Source organism: Anticarsia gemmatalis, chromosome 19 (genome assembly GCF_050436995.1).
Source record: "Anticarsia gemmatalis isolate Benzon Research Colony breed Stoneville strain chromosome 19, ilAntGemm2 primary, whole genome shotgun sequence".
NCBI classification, from domain to species: Eukaryota; Metazoa; Arthropoda; class Insecta; order Lepidoptera; family Erebidae; genus Anticarsia; species Anticarsia gemmatalis.
In genome coordinates, this window is record NC_134763.1 from 11,064,622 (window position 1) to 11,089,057 (window position 24,436).

The 24,436-nt window shown below is 32.8% G+C and overlaps 1 protein-coding gene and 1 long non-coding RNA gene across 5 annotated transcripts in view; one reads left to right on the forward strand and one right to left on the reverse strand.

Moving 5' to 3' along the window:
* The first annotated feature begins 9,344 nt into the window (after positions 1-9,344).
* LOC142980921 (uncharacterized) overlaps positions 9,345-24,436 on the forward strand; it is a 251,338-nt gene continuing 236,246 nt past the window's right edge. Inside the window, exon 1 of the long non-coding RNA XR_012959911.1 lies at positions 9,345-9,583. This is a non-coding gene — a long non-coding RNA (uncharacterized LOC142980921). The remainder of the gene's footprint in view (positions 9,584-24,436) is intronic.
* Positions 18,208-24,436, reverse strand: part of LOC142980919 (neural cell adhesion molecule 2-like) — a 177,036-nt gene continuing 170,807 nt past the window's right edge. For 2 of the 4 annotated variants that reach the window (XM_076126526.1, XM_076126525.1), the window contains exons 16-17: positions 22,973-23,067; positions 18,208-22,437 (exon numbers count right to left, since the gene is read on the reverse strand). In XM_076126526.1, the coding sequence (XP_075982641.1) occupies positions 22,318-22,437; positions 22,973-23,067 (215 nt within the window). In that variant the 3' untranslated portion in view covers positions 18,208-22,317. Of the gene's footprint in view, positions 22,452-22,961; positions 23,068-24,436 lie in introns of all 4 variants that reach the window. The other 2 variants (XM_076126527.1, XM_076126528.1) reach the window with 2 other exon arrangements.

Here is a 24,436-nt window from a genome sequence, read left to right on the forward strand (position 1 = left end):
TAAATACGAATATACCTACATAAAACATGTATTTTGTTTCAAGCACAATATTATGTGTCCTTCTGTGTTGTATTAATATGACTAGAAGATTATTTAAGAGCACCTCACATAATTTAAAGCAATAATTTAGAGTTGCAACAATCTCTTTATACACAATTCATCACCTATCCACAAAAAACGATTTCACAAACGCAATCCCACAGCACAAAGGGAATAAATCAAAAAACATCAAAAACTCGAGAACAACATCACAAAATGTTATTATCTCGGTGACAAGTGACCAAAAACATAACTAACTCAACTCGAATTAAACTGGAGCATCAAAAAAGATGTAGTCAAAAAGCTTCGCATCGAATTAACTTTATAATTGCTCAGAATTTCATCGTCCTTTTAGCAATTCCTTATGGAAAATTAAGGCTTTTCAGGTGAAATTGCATGGCACCGCTGCCTGGACGGGTAGTGACTTAAATTTAATCACAAGTAATGTAAAAACTGGTTATTTAGTACACACGACGCGACAATTTGCGTAAATAAAGGAAAATGTCGGTTAAATTATTTTATACCACAATTTATTTCGTTTTGAAATTATTTTTCTTGTTTACAGTGCATTTTTCTTGCTTCAGAGTGGTAAATGATTCCTGTTAATAATATATTACTTAAATAGGCGATGCTGTATGAGATGTTCAGCTCAATAGTTTATAAGCTGAAAGTCTGAAGCGACTATGTTAGCATCTTATTAATTTAAGTTCCCGATTACGAGGACTCTAGCTCAAATGCTGAGTCAAGCAAGGCTTTTATAATATTATCTGCTTTTAATTTTTTTTTAGTGGCCACATGATTTTGAACGAAAATTCAAAATTGCGCCTTGTGCGAGTCTATAAATGAAATCAGGCTTTTATTAGCGAAAATCCATTAAGTACTTGTAAAGAGACCTTTCACGCACTTTTACTAACGTCAACGATAGTAATAGAAAACTGTTGAATAGAGCTCTCTGGTCAGAAAACTAACGGCCTCTAGTATCAACCTTCATAAAAGTACGCACGATATTGCATTTTTATTTATTTGTTTATTTATTGTGCCTTTACTAAGGCTAAGAAAGCATTGGCAGGTGGTTTGCGTACCGCCTTGTCCACTTAGCACTATACTTCATTTACTGGACGTCTTGTCTGAGTCGATTATTTTAAATACCATCGAGTTTTGGGCTTTGCAGTCTACATATTGATTACATTTTTAAGTAAAATCGTCAAACAGTATGTGATGATCCAGTTTTGTCATTCATTATTAGGGTGGAAAAATGTATAGATACTTTTTCCATACGGAAAAGATTGAGAAAATGATAGTTTGATGATATCCATAAACTGTTTATCGACTTGACGCCACTGTGCACTTTTAAGAATATTTAACATACATACATACATAAAATCACGCCTTCTTCCCATAGAGGTAGGCAAAGACCAGAGAACGTAAACCCTCCTTTTCTTTTTTCACATCCATACATCTTGTCATACTTCGCACTACGCCACTCACATTTTGTTATCAAAATATAATTTTAAAATAAATATTTTTAGTTCCAACAAAACCGCTAAAACATTCAATTGATTTCCATCAGCATTTTCATAATAACGCGTCATATTTTAAATAAAAAGGGACTCAAATAACAAACAACGGGTGATGTTTACGAGTTTGGGTACGATACCCCGGTCAGGTAGTGGGTTCGGTAATAGCAGGAGGCTTATAATCGCATATATGATACACCTAACAGTCATGGATAAATCAATGAAGTCAATTATTGTGTTTTGCATTTTATCATTTTAAAAATCTTAGTTTTGCGGCCTATGTTTGCAAAACATCGTTTACATTACATTTCTTAAGAGTTATTTCCTTTAAATGTTAGGATAACAAAGTTATTTTTAGCTATTATCTTTTATTTTTAATTAATTACCTACACACTAAACATTAACAGTCAAAACTGGATATGGATGAAATGAATTTTTTTTCTTGAGATAATTCCAGCCCGAGAATATACGTAAAAAGAGTTAATTTTCATTGAATACTTCTATTCCGATACATCAGATTAAATAATCTGAGATAAATTGAAAATTGAGCAGTTAGGTACTAAGTTCATAATTTTGGACGTCCGATCTTAGTCGTTCACTGATCGTATCGTACCGCAAAAAAGTGTCCATTTAAAGGAAATGAACGTCGGAAAATAATGACTTTCCACCAAGTAAATCTTAAATTAAATTTATCTCAGTTTTGAAGAGCACTGGCCTAGTGAAGAGTAATGGCCGATTTTGTGACTTTCGCCTTAATTAATTGTAGTTGCACAACTTTGACTGATATATTGTTCACCGGTACATTTATTACTGCTTTCACAGTTCTCACTACATTATTTTAAATTATAATGGAATTTGTCAGTTGAAGCCGTTATTCTTTTTTGTAGACCTAAAATTTGTTTCCCAACTTGTTAGATCGAACATGATGATTTCATATATCTGCAAATAAAATATTCGTAAAAACACATTTTTAACATAGAGAGGCAGAGCATCTGCTACTGTTTACTGCTTTTTTTTTTAATTAAGCCAATTTTTCTTATTCATCCAGTTGTAGGACATTTAAATGTGCATTTTGGTTAAGTTTCGTAAAATTCACTTAAAATTCCAGGGCTTATCTTAATTATTATGTATCTTATGCAAAAGTAACGAAATACCAGACAGGCATATAAATATTTAAAATGTATAACATAATGCATTTTTTTACGCTACAGATAAAAGAGAAAACCCTCAGCAAGTATGTGAAACATGAGTGATCTTCATAAAATCTTGTATCCCCATAACATTTTGCTTTTCATAACACAAAATCCTAAAATTCAAGCGTCTATAACCAACCACTTAACATCCCGTACTAAAACACACACCATAATGCATCATAACAACGCGAAACAACTACTGCCATCTACCGGCAAACAACATAAAACAAAGCTAACAAAAAACTCCCCTAAACGTAAACATGTATTGTCAAAATTACGACACAGTAAAAAACAAGACGACAGCTGCACGAAGTTTTAATAAAAAATAAACTTATACTCATCCTATCCATCGAATATGAAATTGGAAAAAAATGCACACAACTTTTTTCATTTCAAAACGAAGTTTAAATTAGTTGGAGATGTCCCGTCGTTCTGAATTACATGTCATGCTTTTAAAGTAGATTATTTAACTTAATATTGACTTTTAAATGTTGGGTCGTGATCGACTTTGTCTGCGTGAGCTTTATCTAGATAGTTTTATTTATTAAAACTGCTAATAGCTGAGACCGATCAATGAGATTACACTATATTTAGTGTGATTGGTTTTAAGATACGCTTTCAATTTTAAAAACCTTTTAGTGAAAAGTAATCCAGATTTAAAATCAAATTATTTTCATATTCTTAAAATTAAACAAAAAACAACAGCAAAAACAGCCTTACAAAAAATGAAATTTAAATTAAGTAACACCCCAAAAACACATTAGGCTTAAATTTAATTCCCTAAATGACAAAAAATTACGAAAATTAAAATAATATGACTTCAATCGGAGTAGATAAACATTTTATTCCCCGAGGTACTGAGGGCCGGGGACTAATTTTATTACACTCAGTCAGTAGCTCGAGGGCAGTCGAGGATTAACACTTTTTACACGACGTGGACATCGTAAACATAAATACTAAATGAAGTTATAAAATTAACATATTTTAGCACAAAATTCAGTCTAGTAAAACTGTGTTTTATTCAATTCGAAATTATGTAATAGTCATTCCAAAATTTCGATTGTTCGTGTATTATTATTTAATTCATTTGCGTTCAATTGGGTGTATTAATTTAAATTTTAAACCTAACCACAGAATGATTTATCAATTGCGATAAACCACACCACGAATAGTATATTGTTATTAGCATTTCGTAAATTGATTTTATTATTTTTATTTGAATAAAACAATATGTGGCTAAACGCGATGTTACCTATGAAGAATTTTATCATTTTGGAAAATTTGTACTGCATCAGTCGACCCTACTTCATCGAAGAACGAAAGACCAGGATTCTGTGCAATTTCATCATCTGCACTACTTCCTTCATCATGATCACCATAATTTGTATGGACATCATCAACCCAGACGTCGGCCTCGGCTTCAGAATATTCCAAGGTTTAACTGGATTTGAGCTATTCTTCTTAGCAACTGCAGCAAGATATCGAAACGTAACTTCGAAAAGCTTGGACAGATTGAATGAAAAATTTCCTTTCGATGAAGAACGTACATCAAAACTAAATTCTAAAGCGAATTTGAATGCTGCTATATGTTTGCTATCAGTAATTCTTGATGCTTTAGGTTTAAAAGCATTGAAATTAAGAAACAGTACTGCGTTTTTTTTGTGTGTAGTTTTCGCAGCTCATGATGCTGAATTGGTCTACTTTTCAATGTTAGTTGAAATGATGAATTCGAGGCTTGAGATGCTGATGTCTGCGACTCCAAATGCTGGGGCTAAAGGATATGGATATGTATTGACTGCTACTGCACACCTTAGCGAGTACTGCACAATACTGGTAAGCATATTTTTTTCCTAAAATTACTTACTATACTTTTAACAAAATAGAATATGCACCAAGAGAATGGTAATGCAATACACTTAACTAAACATTCTGGGATATTTATAACTAGCTGAAACACCGCTTTGCCGGCACATGTTCCGGCTTTGGTTCCTTATACCTTTGAGGTATGAATTATTTGAAATAAACTGAATAAATATCATCTATATTGAACGAATTGGTGTTTATAAACAAAGAATGTTTTCTAAAATTTTAATTTACCGCACATTTTATCATAATAATATGTAACTTTGAGTAGACAAAGGAAGCAAGGGTAGCTACCTAACTACCTACTACGATATCTTCTATCTTAGTTTGCGTTACCCGCTTTCATACGGGCACATCTAACTCCGGAAACTACGCCCTTTGAAAGATGTTCCCGATTATTAAATCTGTACATATCTCTCAAAGAATAATCGTTTCTTTATCAATATAAAAACAAAGTTGTGATTTTATTTTCTAAGAAAAATAATGGTTCTTTTTCCATGAAAGGTAAATTGTTGAGAGACGATATGTAACGTGAGTTTCAGGAAACGTAAGCGGGAACATTATTATTCATTGCTTTCAGAGAAGGCTGTAAACAATTAATTTTATAAATATTTGTTTTTGTAGATCAAAATAAATATACCAAGTATTTTCTTTTGTGAATACTTTTCACTGTACAGTCCAACCGCACTAAGCCAATGTGGTAGACTTAAGGCCTAACCCCTCCTTTATTATGGGAAGAGACCCTTTCCCACCAGTCAGACATAAATGGATTAAATAGATTTTTAATAGCAAGTATCAAAAGATCACTTGAAGCATTTTAAAAATAACTCATTACTGTTTTGTTGTCGGACAATGATCTCCCTCCCGGAATGAGACAGGGTGTAGTCCATGAGACCACAGGACTATTTCGTTCTTTAAGTTAAGAAATCGTGGGTTTAAGTTTATAAAGTAAACACTATACTAACGAATCTTTTTAATTGTTTGTTTTCAGCTATTAGTACTGCTTGGAACTACACTATGTACAACAGTAGCGTATCAATTTGTCTTGATACTTGCAGATACTGAAATAGTAAGTATTTTTTAAGTTTCTTTTTGTATTTTCATGTTTTTTATGCGTGTCACCAAATTCCCTGAATATATTTCGTCAAAGTTATTGCCATAATATTGAGCAATATCTGTAAAAATAAATAACTAGTGTACGCGCTGCATCCGTAAATACTATTAAAACGACTTTTAAATTATATTTATAAAAATTAGAATAAAGCAGTATACACTAATTTATTTGTATAATATTAAAGTTAACTTTAACTAATTCATCACTAAATAAGTGTAAGAACGGGCATTTAAAACCATTAACAAACACCCCACAATCAGCATTAAACATAAATTTACACATTCTCCAAACATCTTGATGTAGAAGTCTTTTCTGTGGAAATCCTTAAGTATATTCGTATTAGCTTCATAAATCACTGGATAATGGGTGTATGTAGCCATTAACCAAGACCGATGCCAAGTTGAAATTGAAAATGCGCAGTATATTTGCCGAACTTGTAATAACCAACCATTATTATTTTAATACTTGCATGTGACCTGAAAATGGAGATGAATTATGAAACGGATGGAAGCGGGTTTCATCTTTCCATCTCTTTTATCTTGTGACAGTTTTGGATTGCTTAATTTTGAAAGAAAAAAGTATGACTGCTAACTTTAAATCTACCGCGTTGTAATGGTTATACATAGGTACATGTATGTATTGTCTTACAATTAAATAGAAAGCCCAGGAAAAAAGGTGTGGGGGTAGCGAGGGTTCCCGCACACGGGTTTTTTACAATTTAGAACGTCATTCAGTCACTTGCAGACTTGTGCAGTGAAAGGTTAACTTTTTGTTACGGCAAATTTATTTTAGAAATACACTAAATTATACATATTTTTGCATTGGAAAAGCAGTTTGTAAAGGCGGCCTGCTTTTTGTAAATGTAAGTAACTTGAGTTCTCAGTTCACTCGAAATTAAAGTCAGTGTAAGTTTGATGAAACCATTTAGCTGTCGTAACCTTTTAATTCTTAGTAAAATTAAGCCCCATGGTATATTGTCTATACAACTTTTCATGTATATTTAGTCAAATGTATTCTACATTACGTCATCATAAAATATGTCACTCAATTCCCCTTTTCATTCAAATTTTCACCGATGTGGAGTAGTATCATAGAGTCTACACTTGAACATGAATGTACGATGCGTGGGATATGCCTTACACAAAGTCGACTGCCCAGCCTTTTGATAATGCTCATCCATCTTCCCTCTATTCTTCGTACAGCAATAATTTATGTTTTATGGGACGTGTCATATTACTTGAATTTTGTGCTGTAAATATGATTATTTTGTGGGGTATACTGAGACGCTTGGGTTACTTCAATTGAGGGTTATTTTTATTGAGAATTTCCGTAAAATATTTCCAGTATATAGGTATATTTTGAATGAAGGAAATTTGAACTGATGATTCAAAAATCTATAGGTATTATTATTAAGTTACTGATTTAAAGTTTTTTTTATTAGGGCGCGCTAATGTTAACCACTATTTGTCCGATTTAAAATAATTATTTAACAATGTGAGATTTGTATTACCAGGGAAACCTATAGTAAGATACGGTAATTTAGGGTAATTTCAACACTCACCATAGAACAAGTTACTCGTTGGAAATCTAAGCATCTTGCAATAACTATTTATAGAAATCACACTCATATTATTTCCTAAAATATTCTCGAACCTATAAAGAAATGCTTTTGTTTTCCAGCTCCTATACTTATCGCTATACTTAATATGGCGTCAGTCAAGATCTATGTATTCTCTTTGGATGATGTGCAGTGCCGTGGCAAGGAGTGACGCGTTGTGTAAGGAGTTAGCTTTGAATCTGATTGGACGACTTACTATGGATGAGAGAGTTAGTAAAGGTATGTTATGATATTATGGTCTTTTAGTTCATAAAGAAATCTTGCCGCTGTAGCAAATTGTAATTTATAAAGCCAGTGTTTCATACCAGTTCTCAAACAATCTACTAAAGCTCACCATACCCCCGGTTTCTGAGGTAAATTTAGCGGTAGTTTATGTATTATATTATTGGATTTATATATATTATATATTATGTAGTGGTAGTATTCAATAGCGTTTGTTTTTATATGAGTTTAAACGCTATTGAATATATAAACTACCGCTAAATGTACTCAGAAACCACAGGGGTTACACGGTTGTAAAAGTGTGGCAGATAGATGGACTGTCGCTTTCACTATTAGTTACATGGTTTGGATACAATAAAAAGTATGTGGCTTGTTCTTTGAAATTAGACTCGTAAAAACTATTTTGCTTATTTGCACCCAAACCAAAAGTTGTATTCCAGGATAATTCCTAGAATACAACTTTAGGAATAACAGTTTTCCTTTAAAAACAATTAACTAAATAAATTAAGTGGTTTCCAAAAAATAAGTCAGGTGGTACTTAAAGACCTCTCTTGATATTTTTCAGCTAAAAACCCAACTCAGTACAAAACAGTTCAACGCTGGTACTCCATGGTGATCTTCAAACAACCTTGTTACATCAGTGGGTCTATTCTGACTATAGGACTAAGCACTCCTATACTTGTATTAGATTTAAGTATCAATTATATGCTGATTATTGTTCAAGTAAGTTTTTGTTTTTGACGACGTTCATAGTTGGTAGATTAAAAACTGTTCACGATTTTTAGTTTAGTGGGTTTGATGCCCGAATTTAATAAGTAATCGATTCCTGGGTCGACAAGACATAATCTGTGTTGCTTACCTTACTGTAAAAAAACTTTATTTAAACTTTTATTACATTTATTACTTAGGGATTAAAGATTTTCCTCACCATTTGTAATTATTTATTTTTAAGCACTGAAAAAAATTGTCTTACTTCCCCATGAATTATAATAATTTTATTGTAATCTTTAAAACTTAGTTACATATATTAATAAGTTGTAAAAAATAAATAAATAATTCCTTTTATCGTAAAGTTGTAATAATTATAATTTTCTTAAAACGTTATTTTATATTTCCGTAATTATTGACAGATTATTCTCTTGTTTCAGATGTATCTTGCGTACAAATAATGTTGAAAGACGACCAAAGAAATTCTCAGAATTATAGCTATTAGGAAAAATCGGCAGAATAATGAACGCTCCACAATTTTTGTTTATTACAAAGAAATTATTACTTATACTTATATTTGTTCTTTTATTTTGTAGTAAAGTTTGTTATGTTTTTATAATTTTTGAAGGTATTAAGATTGGGCGTCTTGTCCCAGTGTTTCCATTTACGCCCGTCATGATCATACCAAGTGCCGTTATTTGGTCTCTGCCTAATCCTGTGAGAAAAAGGTGTGATTTAATTTATCCCTTGAAAGTACTAAATTAATTAGTAAAAACAAGTCGGCTTACTGAATTTTAAGCCCTCACAAAAGTTACCTATTTAAATGAATATGGGGCAACTTGCTCAAAATACACACAAATAACACACATTTTAATCAATTCATTAGATTTAACATAAATCTTAACATCAACATAGTACAATAAATCACTAATAACTAGTTACAATATTTCACACTAAACTAAATAATAACAAATGTATTCATTGTATAATGGAACCGCGCGCATCGCTCGCACCGGTGGAAGGCTGCGCGCGAGCATCGCGCTCTGTGCGTGCTCAGTGAGACGCTGCCGCCGACGCGAGCGCACGTTTGTTGCACGCACCGCTTTGTTGCACTACCCTCGCTTGTGAACTATCTATTTTATAAAACATTTCTATGCATATTGTACTATATATCTGTGCTTATTTTATCATATATTATGCTATATGTGCTTAGCTTTCTGTGCCTTATTTCTATTGTGATATTGTGCCTATCTTTTCATATCTGTGCTTGTGCCCTTCAAGCTTCTTCTGCCTGTTCGTGTATTATACTGTGAGTAATTTTATATTTTGATCACTAACACTAAACGAGAATACACGTAATTAATTATTTGATTGATGATAGCTCGAAATAGAAGCCTAATCCTTATTACGTAGAATATTTTATAAGGCTTGCTACATTCATATTAGGCATTAATCGGCCCAACCGGGCAGAAAAATTTAATATCGATAAATGTTCGGGAAGAATGCCGCTTATACATCGCCGCGCCTGAATGTTAAAACCGAATTATGACGATTGGACCCGAAGGAACTACCCAATCGGCACAAGCCGAACAAGTGCAGTAATTGCTTCGAGTCGATTATGTTGTTTGATAAATACAAAACCGATCATGCCGACCCGGATATGTGTAGATAGCCTTAGAAACTAAATTATTGATAACAAAAACCTTTATCAAAACACGTAATTTATAAAACAAACTCAAAATCAATAAACAATGAATAAAACATTACCGATATAAAATAAACGTTAAATCAAAATGATACATAATAACTCTGGCACTATAATAATCTAACAATAAACTAAATGAGCTGCTATCAGTACAATCACACGCGCACGAACAAATAATCAAATCATTTACCGAACGAATCGCTCGCAAGGGACCGTTTACAGTAGTCAATGATAAAATTAATGACCCAACACTCACAAAGGAGATGCAGGCTACGGATAAAACGAATTAAAATTTAAGTGGATAAAGTAGTACAGGAAATTTTTATAGAGATACTACTGTAGTGTCATTTAAAATCCTATATCGTCGCTTAAGTTCTATCAACACGTAAGTCATTTTTAGCAACTTTTCAGGAGAGACATATTTTAATTTTGTCATTCGATTCTCTAGGCAATGACATCAAAATGTCGCAACTGCCAAAAAATTACTTACGTGGTGATTAGATGAAAGTTTAAGGTCCATTACAAAAGCTTATATTCTTCCAAGACGATACCTGAAAGCAGGAGTATTTAAAACGCACTCTTATTGTGGCGGTTCTATTTTGACGACCGGGGGCGTAACCAGACTACAAATTGCATGGATACCAAAAATATATTTACTTAATTTGAAAACCTAAACAGCACTTTTACACAAAGAAGTCTATTAGAATTCTAATATTATTATACTACAAATATTTCCATATTAATATACGATATGAGACATCAACTAAACCATCAAATCCAACGATCAACTGAACTATAAACCTTTATACCCAAATAACCCTTTTACGTAACACAACCAAATAACGGTTTTCTACTCGTATGTAGAAAATATTTGAAAAAGCATGAAATTAAAAGGTCGACGACCCGGAATAGATTACCCTGACGTAGTAAGGTCCCGACCCCAAATGAGATGGGATAAACCTAGTTTATGATAACGAGTTGGGTATTGCCAAAGAAAATACAACCTTTGCATTTAAAGTAATTAAATATTTAAATAGTTTTACTGGATGTTTTTAAATACGTATCCTTTTGGCACAGGTTTTCGGTTCATGCATGTTTAATGTGTAGACAAATTATTACACTGCCAGTGGGCTCCTATTTTTGTTGTGTTCCTCTACAAATTTAGTTGAATACGGTTTTATAGGCTCAATTTAATAAATAACCAATTACTATACTACTGCTGGACCAGAATTTCATCCTTGATTAAAGGAGGTTAGGCCTTTAGTCCACCGCGCTGTTTAGGTGCAGGTTAGAATAAATAAAACTATATATTTTAATATGATATTTACCTTCAAAATTAGTACAAATAACAATAAAATAAAATTAAATAATCATTTATTTCAGACAGATAAATGATTAAGAATGAAGAAAAGAAATGGTTTAAGTTGCACAAAAATACAAGCCCTGTAACGATTCTCTCGATATTTTTACACTATTAAAATTAACATCATAGAAGGACAAATGTCAGTACTTTTCTAGCTGTTCCTACACGTTGCCTCTAAACTTTTTCATACGAGGCAACAAGTTGAGCCGCGTTGACACAATCTAAGAACACACTGACATGTAAACACTTCTTCGTTATTTTATATACTAACATTAAACACATACTTATGCTTTTATTATTTTTATCATTCCGTTTTGATAACATAACCCATTGATCTGTGATCGTGTGATCTAACTTAAGAAAATGTATGCTACTATTTATTAAATTATTAAACTTGCCTTACTATTTCGAATGTAGGATCTCGAACTTAAAACAAAATTTTAAATCTATGAATTTTGGTTGCTAATGGTCATTTTGATGGCATATTCCCATCTGCTACTCCTGAGCTTGCCACCGGGGTGGTGGTTGGCACTAATAAGTGGCGTTTACCCGTTTGTTTCCATATGCCACCTCTTTAAATTTAGGATTTCGTCTACCAAAATGATCAATAACAACAATAAAAAAGTATATTACTATAATATAACCTAAGGAAATCATAGTCTCATCAAATCATTGACACAAACAAACACTCTCCTTCATCATCTCTTTGATAATATATTAACTTCTCAAAAACATAACCAGAGACAATCCCCAATCCCCATTGATCGGAGAGACTCCGTAATCTCCTCACTCCTGGGCGTCAGAACGGCATGACAAATGGTTGTCGCCCGTGACATCACATTGAAATAATATATTACTGCGAATGAAGAAAAATGCTTCGGAATAAGCCTTTAATGCCCCAGCTGGAGGTGGGGTTGGTGGATCGTTGTTATTTTCAAATTAATTTCGCGTTTTATTTTCGTCACTGTATATTTTACTTCGTCTGTACTATTTCAGGAGATAAATTATATTTGTATCACATGTAGATTATGCTTAACAGTTTATAGTAAGAATTTCAGTTACTAAGGAAAAACAAGAGGCTTAGGACCTTTAAAGTATTCGTATTTGCTTTATTCAGGATTATTTATCCTCCATCCTGTCCAAAAAATGTATTGCTTTAATTGCAATCCTGAATAACAAACGTAAAATTTTTTTCCTTTGACCACCTTTATCTAAAAAACAGATTTTTATCTCTTTTATCGGAAATACCATATCATGTTGTGAGGTTACTGAACTATATTTGTTTTCACGTTCAATCTTTAAGGATCCCGTAAGCAATATAATATCTTAACTGCCTAATACAAACATATCAAATAATAAGACCTCAAGTCAATTCGCTAAAAATCAAACAAAACCTATCTAGATCACAACCATCACTTCCTAATTTTAAACAGCGCCACCCCTAACCCCAGCTGAGAACAACGTTGTTGTATAAAAACATTAAGAATACCGGTTTTTGTTCTACGTACGATGCGGTACGGATAATGGTTGTCTCGTGTCATTATCCACCGCGAGCACTTTTTCCCGATGCCATATTTTTTTGGAAAGTAATTCTGTTTGTACTCTCGTCAATGGGTGAGAATAAATGGAATGAAAATATAATGCATTGACAGTTCGGTTTCTTTGTTTTATACGTGATATATCTGCTTGGCCAGTGTTGTGATAAACGTTATCGTACAATAATCGTGTAGCGGTTGCATTACGATTTATCGAATAATGTAACTTTATTTAACTGGAAATAGTGTTGTTTGACATAATATTACACTATTTTTTTTTAAACGTATTAGTGATCACAAGTATTATGAACTTATTCACCAGCTTATGGGGCAAAGATTTTATTTTTATCTATTATCATGAAAGGTTACAAATTATTATCATGGAAGGTTACAATTATTCTCTAGAGTCTCAAAAATAAGTTAAGCTAGAAATTTGGGTAGTAATTGTTGAGTAATTTAATTAATCTTCAAAGATAGCAAATCAGGCTTGGTACTACAGGATCATGTTACATATTAGATCAATTTTTTTGTATTTTTTTCTGTTCTTTTTCTGTTTTTTTATAAATACTATTTTTGGGCCGAAAACCATATGTATTCACACCAAACCATTGGCTTAGAACTACATTACTTGTTAAAACAAGCACAATGTCGGATCTTTACCGGGAAAACTAATTGGGAGTCGCCCAAGGGCATGATTCCGCTTCAGAAAGAAAACCTTATTAACGCCGAGTAATTATATGTCAGTCTGTTTGTAGCTTTATATTTTTAAATTTTTGTTAGTATTGTTAAACTGTTCATACTTCTTACTATTTTGATAATAATTTTCAACTGTTTTACGGCCAGTTCATATATATCTAAAGTAATACCTAAAGCCATTGACTTCTATTGAACATTTATTTCATGAAGAAACAAATTTGACTGTCATTTTTAATTTACCCGTATACTTTGGCTATTACTTTTGATGAACTGTCGATAGCCTGCAAAAATAGTAATGCCGTAATAGTATCGAGAGTTTGTCATATTAGTATCATAATACTAACCTAGTTCTTAAGATAAATACATAGAAACAACATTGAATGTAACATCACGGCTATTAACCTAAAGACGTGCAATAGCACATTAATTTCACTATTCGTCCTTTTAAAGTCTAATAGGAAAGTCTGAAAGGCTAATAGCACTTTGACAGATATGGGAATCAAACCCGGAAATACATAGTCAGTTATAGGTAGTCGACTAGTGGTACACATTTCCGCTCAGATTACAGAGATATAAATACCACACCACACTAACAGCAACTAACTAAAGCCTCCAAAAATCTGCAAGACTAACTGCATCCACCTCAAAATCAATTAGGCACATCATTAAAATCCCCATCACCCTTGACCTGTACGAGGAAACGCCTCGTTATTACCACGAGCGAGCGGCGTGACAGCCACTGAAAATTAACCCTTGATTGCTTGCTGAAAAAAAACGAAAGATTTGTAGGGATGTCGCTGGAACGTTTTGGTAGTGATCAATCATATAAGCCGGTTGCGAAAAGTTGATTACTTCGTCGTTGTTAAAACTAGTTGGGGTTGTTGAACTTGTTTCTGAGCTTGTAAGAGAAGTAGTGGTATTGTATATTTGGATTAAATATTCTCTGAAAATGGTCGTCTGATAATTGTTGGTAGGTATAACGAGTGCAACTTTGGTGGTGACTTTAGTATTATTCAATTTTATCTAATAAATTTAGTTTTGATTTTATTATTATTACTAATATCAAAAAGATTCATTAGTGTACTGTATGTTTAGTGATAATGATTTTGAACTCAAAAGGCGTTTAAAAAGTGAAAATCTTTATCTCTCGTTAACAAACGTACTCAATTTGATCATAACTTCCAAAACTGATGATTTCAAAAACCACTACATGATCATTTAAGAATGTCCAAAGTATCAAAAGCATATTTCCCAAAAAAATCCCAAATTTTAAACGAACAAATTCTCCAGCCAAAAACGTATTTTAGAACAAAAAAAAAATGCTTCAGCCAATTTATGGATGGTCCACATTATGCATTCAGGCCCTATTCAAGCTATTTTTGCATTTTTAAATGAGAGCTTAATGGTGACCCTTTTGTCTCCATATCTTTTCAGTCTACCTGCAATTAAAATGGCTAAATTACTGTTATATTATAATTAAGGCTTATGGTGAAATCATGGGTGATGTTATGAGGTTTTGATGAGTGTAGAACATTTATTTTTACGAAATTACGTTCTTGGTGTATTTTTATGGTCTTTGTGTTAATCTAGTCGGTGTCATTAGTACATACAGATACACAGACACACTTACATACATAATACCAAGCATTTTTTCCATAGGTGTAAGGCAGAGACCAAAGAACGACACTTGGTACGATACTTACATACTTTCCTTCCCTCATTCACATCCATGTATCTTGTCGATCATCGTTTCATTTGTGTTGTATACAAATTACATTTTTTTCCTTGGTACATACCAGAAAAGCCTTTATTATATTCTACGATATAAGCTATCGCACTATCCCTATGTTTTCAATTGATTCAGCTCTTTTGCAATAATAGCGCTAAGAGCTGGCATCCGATTAACTAACGTGATTTACATTTGCAGTTATAGTATTACTTATTATGCCATTTTATATACTTGTACGATTTTTATTACCTCTGAAAAAGTTTCTTCTGCAATCCTATCAAAACATTTCACGAAAAAACTTCCTTGCACATCGCTCCTAATAAACCTTACTCCAAAACTCTACCTCGAAATAGCATAAAGTGAAAAGTCTGAAAGCAAATAGATGCCACTATCCACTGGAACTGTCTGCTGCAATAAAATTGGGCGTAGCTGCACGTAACACGATGTGAAGACCCTTCCAGAGTTTTATAGAAATAGACTCTTGTGCATCTAGTTGCGAGGTAAAACTAATTTTGATGTTGTCTTATTTTCGCTTGGAATTAGGGCTTGAGACTAAAAAAAAGTATTAGTTTACTGATGTTTTACTTCTCCCACTCTATACCCCCTTTTTGAGCTGGTGATAGATTCAGAAATTGTACCTAACGACTCTCATAAGAGTCAACATTTTTGATTTGATTTAGATTTTTTTATTTCTACCTAGATTTTGCTGAGGAAGTAATTTTGGAAACTAGATCGAATCTCTGTTATAATGCATTTTAACGTTACTTTCCGTAAAACAAGAGTTAACACTAACCCTCTTATTCATAAAAATATACGAGTGTTTTAAAAGTGTAAATAAAAGTTATAAGTTAAGTTTATATACTTATAAAGTGTTTTGTCTCTTTCACTCCTTCATCATCATCATCATCTCAGCCGGGAATCGTCCACTGCTGGACAAAGGCCTCCTTTCACTCCTTAGCTAAATGTAAAAGAGAAATCATATTATGGTGGCTTTTTAACTAAAATAGGTTTATATTGTGTTTATGAATAAGAGGGTAATTCTATAAAAGTTTTACAGTTATCAATGTTTCATTGTAGTAATATTACCAAGACTCAAAAAATTGCCTTACATTAGTTACATTGTTCCTTTTGGAATCGAACACAAGACTTCCACGTGCACCGTAGCGGCGAGGTAATCATTCTAACTCATACTGTGCCGTGGGTGGCGTTAAATTTATTACACCTTGCTCATGCAAGTATGTTTCTTTACCTGTTTTCCTTAAAGAGGTGTGAAGTGTCGTCGACATACATTTTGCTTGGCGTTTTTTTAATCCCGGTTGGCGAAGGCGCGAGTTTTTAAGCTCTTTTTTGCTGCATTGCTATTAGATTCTACAAGATACTGTTATATTTTAATTGATCTGGGAATTCGAGCTGTCAGTTGTTCAATATGTTGCATTAGAATATTCAAGATTTGATATTTTATTTTCTACGTCAATATTGTAAAAAAAAAACCTTTCTTTTGTCTTGTCGATTGGTTTACATACTAATTAATAGTGAACAGCTTAGGGTGGCTGATAAGCCGGTTTGTCGCTACTACTTACTATCATGAACAGCCTCTAACGATACGAAACTCTCGCGATTTGCACGCATAATATATTATAATAGTGCAATTAAAAAAAACCGTATTTGCTTACGCTAACCGCTGTCTTTTTGTGTTACAAGTTTCTACGCCTACCCTCACTAGATTTTCTTTAGTGAGGCTATGCGTAGAAACTCACGCCACAACTTCATCTGTCAGCCCGTGACCATGTCGATCGAATCCGATTCAACCTTTGGTCTACGCAGTTTAGGTATCATAGTATACCTTTAAATGTTTCAATACGATATACCCGTCGCATTAAGGTGGTTAAAGTTTATTCATGAAATTTTTTAAGTTTAGTCTACGCTATAGGAGCTAAGCACGAGCGGAGCACGAGGCGAGCACAAATTTCTTTGAGAAGTGCGTGCCTGTGATACTCGTAAGTCAGACCACGCTATACAAATTTGTGCTCAGCTCCTGTAGCGTAGACCCACCTTTATATTAATACCTACATATTGCAGCAAGTAAGTAGTCTTCTACACTGAAACTTAACCATAAAAGGAAATTACAATTGCAGTACTCAAGCTATAAACGGTAGTACTTTACACTAAATAAAGTTGCATGAGAACATGTTGCCGGCTCGTTGGACATACATTGTATATTTTTATGTCTTCCACATGGTAATAGGATGTAGTGTTCTTTGTTTCATTTATTATATTAATACTTTGTATGTTTCTGTCTTGTATTTTCAGAATCTTTTAGGTTGAAGTTTGGACCAGTTATTAGATTTTTTGAATATTCTTCGTAATCCAATAGTTTACCTCATCTCGCAACGGGGTCTGCTTTCCTATTTTTATATACCTATAATCTATATACATAAAATCTCGCCTTATTCCCTTATGGGTAGGGAAAGACCGGAGAACGCTACTTGGAACTATCCTTAAAAACTTCGCTTACTTCTTTCACATCCATACATCTTGTCATACAGAACCGCCGGTTATGAGTACGACACACCTGAACTATCAGCTTTCGTATTTTTCCTATTCCATTTAGCCCCATAAAGAGCATCACATTTCTTGATGATCATGTAGTGCACCATTATGATTTATATGAAATATTATACAAAGATAGATACCAAAAATCATAAGATTAGATGCAATTCTAATTCTTGTTACTAGACTAGCACCGTTGTAGTTATTTTATTAAGTAACCCAAAACCTGTCTTTGATTGGTGGTAACTGATCCTTTGACTGAATATCAAAAATCATTTTGTTATTCGGTAGATATTGAGATCGACTTGATTGGAAGTCAAATAAAATGAAACAAAGCAAAGCATTTTTGTAATTGTTTTTATTAAAACATTCACAATCATCGTTTACATTATATCACTATAGGTAATGTCAGTCAGGTTCGCCTAATAATAAAACGTATCTTTCTTTTATTTTTAACAACAAACAGGATTTAAAATTTATCAATTTCGTCTTGTCGTGCAATTTTATAAATAAATTTTCGTGTTGCATACAATTAAAATAAATTGCAGTATACGAAATCGTGACGACGGATATATTTTAATTGCTTGCAACATAATTATTCTAGAAGTATATTATTAATATTTTGTATATTTATAATACCATGTGTAACAACTATTTAACCTAGCATTTGTCACTTTGTAACTCGATTTGAGGCAATTTTGAGCCACGAGCAAAGTGCTTTTACGTTACGTGATACTCAAACTTAGATTTTTTAAGTCTCTAGCGAGCAAATTGTTTTGCGGAGTCTTCGCTCAGCAAGCTCGTAAAATGTCTCATACACACGACTCGTAGTTTTGCAAAAGTGACTTGTAGACTCTCTCTCAGGCAAATTGAGTCTCTTCAAGTAAAGAGACTTAAGAGTCGCTCATCTTAAGAGTCTCTCACGGGCAAATTTCGCGCTTTCAACGCACACACAATAGCATTAACATTTAACATCAATCATTTATTGATGACAACCACATGCAAGCAAGATTTTTAACCTTTTTCCTATTACTCTATAATTCTCCGTAACTTTAGTAATATTCTGTATCTTATTTACTCCATTGACATTACTTACACATTTCATACAAAATGTTAAATTTATTTAACAACTAACGTTCTCACGTCGAAATTATTTACGATTACTTTAACAAAATAGGCTAGCAGAATAATTCTAGCAGTTTAGAACGAAACTTGTAATACTAAGTAATTATAGTACATCTTAATGTATACATTTACTTTACAATTATAGTATTTAGTGTAGAATTAGACTATAATTATTATACAATAGTTATATTGACTTTGCTGACTGTACAATACAATTTGACAGGTGTCAAAGTGCGTTAATTTAGTTTAGTACAAAACAAACTTACTTTATGTTTATTTGGAGTAACAACAGCTGTATTTATTTACAAAAGTTTTAGGTATTATATTAACTTGAGTATTTAAATAATATTATAATTAAAAGACGAGTTTATAACATTTAAATGTGATATTTAGAGGTGAAAATAATGATAGTTTCAAACTGTGTTTTAAATAATATGATAATGCATCTCACGTTCACACACTATCTCAGTTCACAACTAGTGTACGACGAATTAATGGTCACTTTTCAGTTCATTGCTGCTTTGACGTATCGTGTCAATCACTATAATTGAAGGGAGGAAACAATGTACAGCATAGTGGCTTTCAAAAAGTATCGACGGAGATGCATGATAGCCCCCCTTAACAATGTTTTCCCATATATAGTTACAATACAAGATTTTTATTCACATAAACATACTCATAACATTTTTTACGTTCAATAAAGGTATATGAAAAGAAGTCCGAACTTAATCCTCATTGACAAACAACAAAATTTTCTTCACACAAAATTTATTATTGACCCGGAATTTTCTTCTAAAAATGATAGTAAATAAGATAAAACATAAGTACATAATAAAAGAGAAACATGGAGGTAGGAGAACCCTGACACAGAAAGTTTGAATTTAATCAATCACTCGTAACGGAACAGCTAATATTTCTACGCCCTATATAAAATATTAATTGTAAAAGTTATACAGTATGTTCTGATGGTCGGAAGGTCGAATTAGTTTCCGTATCATGTTAGAAAATGTGTGGTCTCAAATACTGCATAGTTATAAAATATGAGCTTGTGTTGAAATTATTTGCGCATAATAATTTTAGAACTTGAAGATTAGCGCAAGAAGCCACTATCATTGATTAATAAATATGTATATGATAAAATTCATGTCACGTAAAAGGATAAAGACTGCAGCTGATTTGTGTAGTTGCTAATTGCTCAAATCTGTCACTTCAACGGAATATTTGCGCAATTATGTGTTCCCGAAATAATAATTGATTCGTAGGCTTGTATGATTATAAGTAGGTATCATAAGAACTGATATATGTGTCTCCAACTAAGAGTTAATAAGAAAACTTTCAGGAATTTATGCTCGAGAACTAGTGCGTAACTTAACGGTATTTTGCTAATAAGACATTTAGTTAGAACAATAATTTATACAAAATTACAGGTACATTATTTAGTAATGGAACTAAGACAAATAACAGCTGTGGAACACAATTTTTTTTAAATATCTGAATCAAAAACATGACTCGCAAGTCCACAGTTAATATTATTTTTAATGGTTTTTGTCATTCTTTCAAGTATGTGACGTTTTGCTTCTACTCAAAACCTTACGAGTAAAATCGCTGCACGGATTTACAACGAGTAAAAAGTTAATAATATACAGAATACAAACTGCAATTATCAATAACAAAGACGGAGCTTAAAACATAAACTAGTTCCATATAACGAACAAAATTACCGAAATTTCTCTCTCCACTAAATACGCCAATAGCCAACTGTCGCTCGGAATTAAACTGTGAAACAATTTAGGAACTAATTCATCCGATACAGACGTTTCGTCCAATCGTCTAAGCTGTCTTTGAGCCCACCGAATCGCCTTGATCGCTTAGCAAATGGGTTTCGAATTGCTACGCCATTTATATTTACTCGGTAGTTAAATAGATGACCAAATTTAAAATAGGAGTCGGTAAGGGATTTTGTTTGTTTTATTTAATCATATGGCATAAAAACTATAGTTATGAGTAATAGGCAAACAAAAAAATGTGAACTAGCACGGCTCTCTTGCCGTAGGTTAGACATGCCAAGAATCCGCCATACTGGCTTATTTAATTTTTGTAATTTCACATCATACTGAAGAAAAAACTATTTTCTATCATCAGAATGATGAAAGTTAAGAAAAAGATATCCTATCTGAGACTAGATGCCTTTATTTATTGCTCTAATTTGTTAAAAGATTGGATCCGTTTACAAGCAATTAATAAAACTTCATTTAACAAATTGATCCGACTTAAAATATTAATTAACGACCTTCCAAACCTCGAGAGGTGTTCCAAAGAATATTTTAACAATTTTGAGTATATTTTTTCTAAATCTTAAGAAGACTTTGAACGAAATAGATACAAGTTTTTTTCAACATCACAATTTTTGCCAAACATTTTTCTTTTACTTTTAGCTCAAAGGATTGGGCGGATGTGCTTAATTGTATTACTTACAATAAATATAATTTCATGTATTTACTTAGTTTTAGTAATTAATTAATTTGTTTCTACAACAATTTATCATACAAACATTCCATTCTTAGTGTTTGAAAATACGACTTCTTCGATCTCGAAAGAATAGGCTGGAAAATATGTATATCAAGTATGTAGTAGATAATTTTTCTTGGAATTCAGTTGAGATTATATTGCTATTGAAACTGTGGATTATTTCAAATTAGATTTTTAATTGCCTTAAATTACAAGTTTTAAATTAGAATAAAACTAAGAAAAAACATGTTCCAGTCAAAAATCATATTTTCAAACAACAATTACCAACATTATTTAACAGCACAAGCGTTTTAAACGTCCCATTATAACAACACTAAACTTGTCAATTACGTATATCCAGCTTACTCAAACATTTTATTTGCTAGTTGTCTCTGCTATTGACCACTCACATTGGCTTTTTGTTTCACAGCAAATAGACTAGTCGTTGAATACCGAAACAATTCTTAATTTCAACTTTCACTTAAATCTCCCACTGTTTCTATTACTTCAACGTGTATTGTAGTGATAGAAATACTTTTAAGTTTGACTTAAGTTGAGTAACGTTTCAATATTTGACAACTTTGACAACTAGTCTATAAGCTAACAATTACATTAGTTATCTCATAGCCAACAGTTAACTAGTCGTAGCATTAACTACACTCAAGCTAGTCTTACTGTTTGACTAACTTGTTGTTCTTTGCCCACAGTCAATTGGCTAATAGTCATATTACCAATAGTCAAATAGTCATATTTGTCACTTGTATCTCACACTATATTACCAAGTCCCCTACCACTTGTCTCACTGGTTAAAGTCACGTGTCTACCTACGAGTTTATATGCAGCTTTCTCGAACCTTCCGTGCAGTTGTCACGATCTCGGGTCTTCTTGCGGCTGCGATGTCCGCGCTGCGAGCTGTCACGCCGCGGTTCACCACACATATGCTCACAGACGACTGGCGGGAGAGAACTTGTAGTAGAATATTACTTAGTTACTGTTTTGATGGCATATAAGATGATAATGTTATGAAGACTTTAGTCTAACAGTGGTTATGAATTTCAAATGTTTGCACGTGAGAAGTAAAGATCTAAATGTTCTTTAAAAATCTTTAAATTACAGAGGGCTTTGCAGGCACACATTAGTTTACTAAATTTACAGTGAATAAAACGTCCAAATCTAAACACAGATATTTTTCATATTAAAGTTGGAATCATGCTATGTAGGACACAACGACAACCTAAACTGCCTTACGCACTAGCGCATAGTTTAACCATGGCATCGGCTAACCGCGCGGCTCCCGTAGTTAACTGCTAGTGCATAATGGGCTTAGGACTTTACATGAACTAAGGTTTTAAAAGTGATAAGTGGGTTATTAATGTAATTAATACAAATGTAATTATCATTAGCATTATGATCAATGTAAAGATAAACACTATTTACGATTAAAGTTGATTATTTAAGGTAACTAAAGATATTTACTTGATACTCACAGCACTGGCTGGTATAGGTCTATCGCTGAACATCCTGTGCGGGTCTGTGTCGATCCCAGGAGTTGACAGCTTGTAGTCACTAAGTGGTTTCTTATCTGTAACAAATAACTTAGCTATAATGCAGTATAAAACTTCATCATGCAGTACAATTCATATTTTGAATGGGTGTTCGTTTGTGTATTTGAACGTCGAAAAATTTGAACCGTTTTGGATAAAGTTTGGTTGATAAATTATAAGCCGGATTAATACTAAGACTATTTAATAATGATGATTATTAATTTGGCTAGAGGGGCTCACTAGTGGGATAAGCAACCTTAGTCCGGACATTCTATAGATGGATGGCCGCATAGTGTTATTTGAAATGACAGTCTTAGTGACTGTCGTGTTCTTTCGGAGGGCACGCCGTAAAATCGGACCTGGATGTTGTCAATTGACTACCTCCGTGGCGCAGTGGTTTAGGTCGCCACGCCGATACCACTGCAACGGGAGGTCGCGGGTTCGATTCCCACACGGAGCAATTATTTGTGCGATCCACAAATAATTGTTTCGGGTCTGGTTGTACTTTGTGTCCGTTGTTTGTATGTTTGTAAAAGTCCCCGCGACACAAGAGCAATGCTTAGTGCGGGAGTTGTCTTTTAAAAAAAAGAAAGAAAAAGAATTAAGATAACAGTCAATACGCAATGTCAAAAGCTCTCAAGCGGCATATACAACTTTTACACTAGATTGAACTCTAACCATACGACAAATATTAACTGTTAAAATTATTTAAAGTGCGGCGTTTACTGTTCTCCGATTACAAACAGCAAATAGCATAGTAATTTAGACAAAAATATGTGGCAAAGCATACCAACACTACTAAACATATCAATAATCTATTGAATAACTGAATGCTATTCATATAAATCATAAATTTTAACCACAAAATTAGACATAATTCGTATATAACACTGGCGTTGCTATGTCAGATATTTGGAGCAAAACTGTCAAAGCATTATTATATTGTTTTTACAAAATATTCTAATATTTGATCCAAAACTTTCCACGAACTAATGACATCATATTGTTTACGATTTTTTGTTTTTGTAATTTTTGTGTATTTGGTTTTGAAATATATATTTCATTTACGGTGAATTTGATTCTTTATAACCTTCTTGTAATGAGAGATTTAATTTAAACCACTCACACTATAGGGCCCTGAGTGCGTTTCTTCAACGTGGTCTATAATTAACCTTTACTGCAAATTATATGGTTACTAAAACTTTTCATTATATCCAGACACCAATATGTTTTGAAATTGACGTTAATAACATACGTAAGTGTACTCTATCACTGTCTCAAATTTTATCCAAATCAGTCCAGCTACATATTTCTACATGAAAGAAAACACTCAAACGAACACACTCTCCCATTAAATTTTGTTATATCAATGTAGATATTATATTAATTCTAAGAATGTTTAAAAAA